The following is a 10,424-nucleotide window of genomic DNA, read 5'->3' on the forward strand; positions in this document are numbered from 1 at the left end:
TAGAGATCCTGAAAGATATAGAGGGAAGAATGCCACAAAATACTGTAACTCCTTGGTAAGTTTAGATACTGAAAGCATGTTGTATTTGAAATCAGGTATATATAGAACATCACTGATGTCCTGATTAGTGAACATAGAGGATTTTCCCATGTGTGTAACTAATGTTAATTCTCCTGTAGGTAAATATACTTTATTTCTCTCAGACTCTGGAGCAAGCTGACAAGATTTTAATAACTGCAGGGTAGATGTCATGTGGTTGGAGGCTCCAGTATCTATTATCCATCAATTCTTAACAAATTGAGATATCAAGGCAATCAGAGTACCTGTTGCTGTAGTCTTGCAAAAAGTGCCTTCATCCATGCTTTTGTTTAGCAACTGAACAATTTGTTGATATTTTTCCCATGTGAAGAAGGGCGATAGCTGCTGAACAGACTTCTGAATTAATGATTGTGGAGGCTCCTGTGTAAAGTAAGAAGTGGGGTATTGAACAGGATGCTGAGGTATTTGAAGATTCTGTTGATGCTGCATTCTAAAGACTATTTGTGGATTGTTGTTAGTGAACTGGTAGGCATCGCCTAGGGCATGGCTTGTTGCAGGACTTGCATAGTTTACACTCCAAGACTATCTCCCTTCTTCTTAGACTTGAAGTCTGAGGGGTAACCAACTAACTTGTAATAGATCTCCTTTGTATGTCCTTTGCAATGGCAGTAATCACACTGAGGGATCTTCTTCTGAGGCCTTGGATTTCCCCTTGCAGTTACTGGACCTCTATTACAGAGCATTGCATTACCTTCAGCAACTTCTGCAACTTGCACTACCTATGTAAAGTTTACTAGACTCCTCTTACTCTCAAGATCAACAAGCAAGGAGTAGGCTTTGTTAAGGTTAGGAACTTGAGAAATCATTATAATCTGACTCCTAACTTGTGAATAAGAATCATTTAGGCCTGCCTGTGAGGAACTGTAGAAGTCTATGATATTCAAATTGAGCAGCATACTTCTTAGATTCTGGGCATGGACACCCAGGGCAAGGCATGAATGCATCAAATTCATCCCACAATTCTCTATGCTTAGAGAAATAGTAAGCAACAGACATAGTTCCTTGAATGAGAGTATGAATCTCCCTGTGGAGATGAATGACTCTAGATCCATTCACTTTATCAAACCTTTCCTTTAGATCTTCCAAGACCTTGTGAGCTTTGGACGCATATACAATAGTACTTAGCAATCCTGGTCGTACTGCATTCATTATCCACGACAAAACTACAACATTCACCTTTTCCCATTGGTCATGTAGATCAGGTTCAAATTTAGACTTAGGGTACCTTCCATCAACAAAACCTAACTTACTTTTGCCTAGCAAATCAATCCGCATAAATGCACTGATTGTCGGAGATTCATTTGCAGGTGGGTGATTGTTCTCATCATCTGTAATTGCCATTTCCAGCTTCCTTGAGTCCAATTCAATTTGATTTCGAGTGATTTGAAAGAAGCCCTAACTTCAATACTCTGCCACTTTGAGACAATTCAACACAGGATGTATGAATTGATGTGACTTAGAGAACGAACAAGCGGAAGATTGAGCTTAGATCGGAGATGCAAGCTCTGATACCATGTTAGCTTCCATAGCTATGGAAGATGAAGCTCAGATGAAGAAGAGAAAGAAGCTTCGAGAAGACCAGTTGAGAGAATAGAATTTGTTATTACTGAAAGGAGGAATTGTACTGTACAAACTACTTCTCTTTCTATTGTTCTATTTATGTACATTGCATAACTAACTAACTAACCACTTGCTTAACCACTAATAACATTAACTCTATTTAAGCTAACTAGAGTTAGATAACCTCGAGTACTCTCAACAATTTTATGTTACGTAAATCGAATTGTGTTGCTTTAGGAATTATTTTTGGTGTTTAATTAGTACTGTATAGTGATAATGTAGAGGCTTAACTGATGAAAACATTATTATTTTTTATAGAACTTTCTCGTAAAAATACTGCCAAACGGCAAACAATGGAAAGTTCAAAATTAAATGAGACAACCAGTCAACAACAAGCTGGGGAGAAAACTAAGTTTATTTCATCTCTTGTTTTTCCTTTCTCATATTTCGTCTTTTGTTTGCTTAGAATTATGTAAAAAAATCCGAACAGTTAGAAATTTAAAATCCACTAAAAAAATTTACCTTATATAAATTATTTCTTTATATGGACTAAATAACATAACTATAATCAACCAAAATTTTGTCAATAAAATTATTCCTTATTTGAATTTGTATGTTTTTTTATGGTGATTTATGGAACAATTTAAGAATGCAGTGAGAATAATTAAAAAAAGAGCTTTATTTTCTTTTAGGTGACTTTAAGAACACGGATGCCAAGTTTCTGTCTATTTCCTTATTTTATTTTTTAGAGTTAATTTAATCGTTCAAGACTAAATTAGATTTGCAAGAAATTTATAAGTTAAAACCTACTAAAATTATTAAAAAAAAATGTGAAATTTACCATATATGAAATATTGATTAGTGTAATTTATACCGTCCTAAATTTAAGCCATTCCTAATTATGCAAAACTAATAATCGGTACTTGAGTTAGGGAAGAACATCTATAAAGGAACTTCTCTCTGGTATGTTAACCTCTACCCAAACTTTTCAACTGTCTTCATAAACGATATTCTTCAGGTATTTCTATGGCTGTATTTTTTTTTCTCGTTCTTTTTTTTGTGGGATTGGCTTTGGTTTGCTTTTGCTCTTTAATTGTTGTTGATTCTTTGGAAGGATTAGCATGAATATTTTATTATTATGATCAATATTTGATAAGATTTACATGTTCAAATTATCGGTTTCACGTATTTTATTGTAAAATTCTATAGTTCTTTTACTTAATTATTATGTTGAATTATTAACAGATGATTGAGGACTTCTATAACGTCTTTTTTTATTGATTTAGCTATATAGGATCGATATTCATGAAGCTCTTATACTTCTATTTTATAACTAAAAAAGGTCAGTCATGAAGTATCTCGCGTTTACACAGGGTTCGAAGAAGGACCGTACCTTAAATGGGTGAGATGTAGGCTGCTTACCCTAATATTATTTCATGGCTCGAACCCGTAAACTATAGGTCATATAAAGATAACTTTACATAGTACACATATTGCGCACGTAGAGACTAGTTCATTTAAAATTATATATTATCATAATAAAATTTCAACCATGGTTGCTATCAGCTCAATGTTTTGCATAAAATTTGACCCCAAAAAAATGTTTTGTACCATGAGATTGACCTAAAAGAAGGAGGGAAGAAAAGCACGACGGGGACTTAACTTGTTATATTTAATTCGTAGAATTTAGAATTTAGTATGGCGACAAGGTTGTGTTAAGCTATTCAAAAAGATAGAAATATTATACTGGACCCTCTTTCCCTGCTAGTGCTGGTCCTCCTCGTAGTTGAAGGGTGCCTAATTTAGTAACAATAGTATGTATATATAATTACTAGTTTTAAGTGTACGATGCATTGCACGTGTGTATAGTATTAATCAATTAAAAGTATATATATTGACATTAAAATAAATGTAACACCTCTTTAAATGATGAAAATAATGTTAATATTAATTATATTTAATATTTCAGTTTATGTAAATCTATTTCTTTTTTAGTTTGTTCCAAAAAGAATGATCCCTTTCTAAATTTGGTAACAATTTAGCTTACACTTATAATTCTACCCTTAATGAGAACCTTTTATAACCACACAAATATTCTGGCCCCTTTTTGACTTGTTTAGGACCACAAATTCCAAATATGTACATTTTTTCTTAAACTCCGTGCCCAATCAAACAGGTTCACATAAATTGGAACAGATGGAGTAAGTTGTATCTCACCTAATATCTCTTTATGAATACATTTTATCTTCTATTATTTCATTCTTATTTATTTAAGTTTGCATTTTAACAAATTTAATTTTAAGTATAATATTATAGCCGATTTTGCTCTATTTTTTGGTTTCTTTCATCATTGGTAGTATTTTATGAAAATAAATTTATGTACTTTAATATTTGTGTCAACTTGAAAAATTATTTTACTTATACGACGAATTTGGAAAAACAATGAAATTGGATTATTTTTCTAATTATTCATTCAAATATTTTTTTAATTAGTTAATTCAAACACTTAATTATTTATCCTCAGCATTAAAAAATAATTATTTTTTGAGGATGCAAATTCTTAATATTAGCTCAATCAAAATTTAGATATTTAATAATAATTACACTTTCATCCACAATAAATTCTGTTTTTAATAGTAAAATATTAAACTTTTGCACTTTATGTTTGTCGAAGCCTTAGTGTTAGTGAATTATTTCAATTACTCTCTCTCTCTCTCTCTTTATTATTGAATAATTTTGTAACTATTTGTTTTAATTATATTTTTAAATCTCTATTATTATTTATATCTAAGCAAAATAGTGGTCAAAGAATAAAACAAATAGCCAGTTCAATCTACTCGTAGCATTTAAAAGGGGAATTGTCGAGTCGGGATAAAGAACAAAGTAAAAAGTTCTCTCTTTCTCTAATATATTTTATCCCTTTTTAGTTTAATACTTGTTCACCTAAAACTTAGCACAATGAAATGATCTATTTTGAGATTAAAAAAAGAGGTGTAATTAGAGACAACTCATGGCATAGTAATTTGGTGTATTTAGTCATAATTTAAGTTTAATATTTAAAGAAGATATAATTCTTTCGATTTTAATGTTCTAAATATAAAGATTTCTACTTAGTTCAAACAAGAAAAATATTTAATGAGTTAAAATTCTAATTTATATATATCTTCTAAGTATTAGAAAAGTTAATCAAATGATGAGTTATCTAATATGAAATCTATTTTTAAATGATAGAATGAATGACATTTTACTGAAGAGTTTTTAAATATGAAATCCACGTAAATACACATTATTGCAGCAGGATGTCTCAAGAGTTTTCAAAGATGCTCTTTGTTTTTCAGCCTAATAAGCCTTACAAGATTTAGGAAATTTAGTAACATTAAAAGACTTATAATCATGTTACATAGTTCAAATAATTTTTTTTATAAAATCTTAACTAATTCTAAAATCCAATATATCAATACGAGCCAGGTGTTTTCCACGTAAAATACTTGTGTTCTTTACTTTCGCATTTACTATTTCTGCAATAGTAGGTTAAGGAACACTTGATAGATGGCTTGAAATACAGCCTAATCAGTGTATCACAATTGTATGACATAGGTAACTTGGTAGCATTCACCTCTACCAAATATTTTATGGTAAATCTTACCTCTGACAAGATTGTTTTGCAGGGAAAAAGAGTAAACAATATATACATTGTAGATCTATCAACTCTTTCAGAAAATGAACTAACTTGCTTAAGTGTGTTGGACAATGATCCCCTCCTTTGGCACAAGATACTTGGACATGCAAATCTAAGTCAACTCAACAAATTAATCTCCAAGGACCTGATGTTAGGGTTGCCTAACATTAAGTTTAAGGAAGACAAAGTTTGTGAGGCTTGTGCAAGGGGGGGAGCAGGTAAGACCCTCTTTTAAATGCAAGAAAGTGGTAAGCACGATCAGATCGGTGGAATTGATTCATATGGACCTTTGTGGTCCAATGAGAACATTAAGCGGATGTGGTAAAAAATATGTGATGGTGCTTGTTGATGATTACTCTAGATTTACTTGGATATTATTTTTAACATCTAAAGATGAAGCATTTGACATGTGTTACTTATTTTGTTAGAAAAACTCAGAAACAACTAAGTAATCAACTTGCATCAATTAGGTCTGATCATGGAACTGAATTTGAAAATTCTAAGTTTGCTGAATTTTGTGATGTGCATGGCATAAATCTAATTTTTCTGCCCCTAGGACTCCAAAACAAAATGGAGTAGTTGAAAGAAAGAATAGGACATTTGAAGATATGGTTAGGAATATGCTTCTTTCTAGTAAACTACCTCAAAGCTTCTAGGCAGAAGCTGTAAACACTGCATGTTACATCATTAATAGGTGCATGACTAGACCTCTTGTAGAGAAGACTTCCTATGAGTTACTTAAAGGCAGAAAACCAAATATATCACATCATAGGGCATTTGGATGCAAGTACTTTGTGCACAATAATGGAAAGGACTTTGTAGGTAAGTTTGATCTCAGAGGTGATAAGGGAGTATTCTTGTGATATTCTTCACAAAAGCTTATAAAGTTTACGACAAAAGAACTATGTGTGCAGAAGAAAGTGTACATGTGATTTTTGATGAAACTAACATTCTTTCTGAGAGACAGGAACATGAAGATGAAGCTATTGGGATGGTAAAAAGTTTAAATGAAATCACATCCCAAGCTGAAGCTGCACCAGAAGAAGAAATAGGTGATATAACAGGTTCTTCCATCTAGGGCAACCTGACAGGGGGAACTGAACAAAGAAGAACTGAATCTAATTCCTCAATGGAACATGTCCATGAGCATGTTCCCCAGCAACAAAACATGGGAGAAACATCAAGCGAAAATCCGTTAGTTGTGAAATCTTACAAATATCAAAGTTCTAATCTCATTGAGAACATAATCACTTATCCAACTTCTGGAATTAAAACTAGATCTTCATTAAAGAATCTTTGTGCTTTTGATGCTTTCTTATCTCTTATTGAACCTAAGAATGTTACTGAGGCTTTGCAGGATGCAGACTAGGTAAATGCAATGCAAGATGAACTCAACTAGTTTGAAAGGAGTCAAGTTTGACATTTGGTTCTAAGATCCCAGGACAGATCAGTAATTGGCAATAAATGGTTCTTCAAAAATAAACTTGATGAAGATGGAATTGTTACAAGGAACAAGGCAAGATTGGTGGTTCAAGGTTAAAGCCAAGAGGAGGGCATAGACTATGATGAGACATTTGCTCCAGTTGCAAGGTTGGAAGCAATAAGACTTCTCATAGCCTTTGCTGCATACATGGAATTTAGTCTTCACCAGATGGACGTAAAGAGTGCCTTCCTCAATGGCTACTTAAAGGAAGAAGTGTTTGTCAAGCAACCTCCAGGGTTTGAAATCAAGGAGAGTCCTGATCATGTATAGAGACTTGACAAGGCAGTCTATGGACTCAAGCAGGTCCCCAGAGCATGGTATGAACGACTATCAAAATTTCGGCTTGAACATGGATATAAGAAAGGTAAAATTGATAACACTCTATTCTTGAGGGAAAAGGTAAAGATCTTCTAGTAGTACAGATATATATTGATGACATAATTTTTGGAGCAACTACTGAAAAACTAAGGAATTTGTTAAACTAATAGGGAGTTAATTTGAAATGAGTATGATGGGTGAGTTTAATTTCTAATTAGGCTTGCAACATTTAAGCAAAACTCAAATGGAACTATGATCCATCAGCAGAAATATGCAAAAGAGTTGCTTAAGAAATTTAAAATGGAAGAATCGAAGGAAATAGATACTCCTATTGCAACAGCCACAAAATTGGACATAGATGAACCTGGTTCATCTGTTGATCAGAAGTTGTATGGGGGTATGATTGGTTCACTTTTGTATCTTATTTCTAGCAGGCCTGACATTGTTTTCAATGTAGGGCTTTGTGCTCGATTTCAAGCAAATCCAAAAAAATCCCACTTGACCGCTATCAAGAGAATATTGAGATACTTGAAAGGAACCACTGACCTTTGCCTTTGGTATCCCAAAATGAAGTAACTTTAACCTAGGGATATGTTGACGCTGACTATGCATGTTTCCTTTTAGACAGGAAGAGCACCTCAGGTATGGCACAGTTCCTTGGTTCATGTCTTGTAACATGGGCTACTAAAAAGCAAAATTTAGTGGCCTTATCTACTGCTGAAGCTGAGTATGTTGTTGCTGCTCCATGTTGTCCTCAATTGTTGTGGATCAAACAACAATTAATGGATTTTGAAATTGATGTTGGTTGCATCCCTATTTTTTGTGATAACACTAGTGCTATTAGCATGACAAAGAACCCGGTTCATCATAAGAGAACTAAGCACATAGATGTTAGGCACCATTTTTTTAGGGAAAACTATGAGAAAGGCCTGATCACTGTAGAGTTTTGTGCTACTGATAAGCAGATTGCTGACATCTTTACAAAAGAACTAAGTATAGAGAACTTTGAAAGGAACATGTTAGAATTAGGGATGATTAAAATCACCTAATGGAACCAATTCAGAATGCACAATGAAAAAAAATTAATATATTTTGGTTAGAAAATCTGAAACTTGTGTAAATAACTAGATTAATCGTTGTTTAGTCTCATACTGTAAATAGTATACTCATGTGCCATGTGTTAATATGACTCACTGATCTCTAACTAAATTTTCTCTATTTTTGGCAAATTGAGACATGATCAACAGAATTCTCAGTGAAAAACTAGGTTCATTAGTACTGGTTCATCTAAATAACGAGGTATGTCTTCTACACTCTGCACAATTAGAAATACTAATATTTAATTCATGAGCAGAGTCCTACCCATGTTCAAAAACTTCAAAAGCCTATCCTTTTAAGTTTGAACCAGTTCCGTTTCAACTAGACTCCTCACCGTGTTAAAATGCCTATATTCTAGGGAAGCCTGACCACATGTTCAACCTGAAATTTCAGGGTGATTAGACTTCTATTTGACTACTAAAAGCTACTGTTGTGTAATAATTACCCTCCTCCTTTAAATTCATCATCATTACCACTGCCACTCCCCCATAATTTTCAAAACCGTCAAAAATTTATGTTCTCTCTTCTTCTCTCTTCCAAAACTCAAACCATACATCTTTCCTAGGATTTAGAGAAAATGACCAACTCCCAAGATAACCCCGGTACACCTACACCACCTACCCCCTCTGATTCCTCCACCACTCTTCAACCCAGCACTACCCCTCAACATAGGAGAAGGCGAGTAAAGATGCTTGCTCGAAAAACTGGGGCTATATGTGCGTTTTCCAAGAAATTAAATGCACAATTAAAATCTAATCAAGCCCAAGATTTCCAAAATTCTGATGATTATTTCAAGTCTGCGAGTGAGGGAGAGGACAATGAGTCTTCTGATTCTGAGCAGGTAACATTTGTGCAAAATTCCTCTACTGAGGAAATTTCTGATCTAGCTGAAAATTTGGAAAAATGATTTGTTTTGGTTGGGTCTGTTGTGGATGTGGAAACGTCTGAGTCTAGAAGGAGAGGAGGTAAAAATAAAAGATAAAAAGAAAAAGAGAGTGAGGGTATGCATAGTGATGAGAGGGGAAAAGGGAAAGAAGTGGTTGATTCTCCACCCAACTCTAAAACGGTTAAAATGGCTATCTGTGGAGCTGAGCCAGAAAAGGTGGTAGAAAGTAGCAAGAAAATAGGGGAAAGTGGATTAGAGAAAGCTGTTGAAGGACTAGTAAATCTTAGCAAGAATATAGATGAACCAAGTTCATTCGTTGAAGAGATGCTAGCAGATCTTCTGAAAAAGGTTGGTGAGAGTTATAACCTCAAGAAAAAGATAACTCCAAAGACTCCTAGCACAGCCAGAGCCAACAAGAAAAGGAAGGCTGCTTCTTCTGAAATTACTGAAACTCAACTACCAAAAAGAAGGGCTACGAGGAGCAAGCTGAAGCAAAGTGAGGAGGAGTTGCAGAAAGCTATGCAAGAAAGTAAGAAGAAAATGATGGACAAAGGGAAAGCAAATGCGGCAGAGCCTGTTGAGGCTGTTAATGTGGATGAGATGGACCCGGTCCATCAAGGTGAATATGTAACTGTTGAGGTAGAGGTTCAGACCTCTAAGCTCATGAAAGACAAGACTTCCTCAAAGAAGTCTTCTGTATCCAAGTCTGTTGACCCCTCTACTTTGGCTAAACGGACAAGGTCTGCACTAAAAGCCAAATAAGTTAAAAAACTAAAGAAGAAAAAGAAGAAGACTGGAGTGGTGAAGGGGAGGATGAGTCTGATACTGAATAGGACAAGCAAGCCATGTTTGTCAAATGCACTATCTTGAAGGGAAGACTTTTGAGGGACTTGGAGGAAGAAGGGATAGTTCTACTGCTTGAAAGGCTAGAGTTACAGGGGCGGAAGGACATGGTCCTTCAGTTAGATGGCAGGCTGGCCAGAAATTAGATTATTGAATTCATGGAAAATGCAGAGGTCAAGGATGGAAGAGTCACCAGCCTGGTGAAAAAGGTTCAATTGTCTTTTGATGCAAAAGAGCTGGGTGAAATTCTTGGTATACCTTCTGAAGGTTATTATGATTACACGAGGAAAAAATGGCCAAGTCTGGACGCCCTTCCTACTGCCCTAGCCATTACTAGGAAATTTTGTGATAACAAAGAAGTAAATGAGGCTAAGGTTGTTTATAAGAGTGAAATGAAACCATCCCACAAGGTGTTGTTTGAATTCATCAACAAGTATGTGCTGCCTAGGCTGGAAAGA

At 34.4% G+C, this 10,424-nt stretch overlaps 1 protein-coding gene across 1 annotated transcript; it reads right to left on the reverse strand.

Moving 5' to 3' along the window:
* Positions 1-608: 608 nt before the first annotated feature.
* Positions 609-1,440, reverse strand: LOC104215227 (uncharacterized). Its single transcript, XM_009764985.1, has 2 exons — positions 998-1,440; positions 609-768 (listed from the first exon to the last, which is right to left on the reverse strand). The coding sequence occupies exons 1-2, from the start codon at positions 1,438-1,440 to the stop codon at positions 609-611; spliced, it is 603 nt and encodes a 200-aa protein (XP_009763287.1).
* Between the last annotated feature and the right edge of the window lie 8,984 nt (positions 1,441-10,424).

Source organism: Nicotiana sylvestris, chromosome 12 (assembly GCF_000393655.2).
Source record: "Nicotiana sylvestris chromosome 12, ASM39365v2, whole genome shotgun sequence".
NCBI classification, from domain to species: domain Eukaryota; kingdom Viridiplantae; phylum Streptophyta; class Magnoliopsida; order Solanales; family Solanaceae; genus Nicotiana; species Nicotiana sylvestris.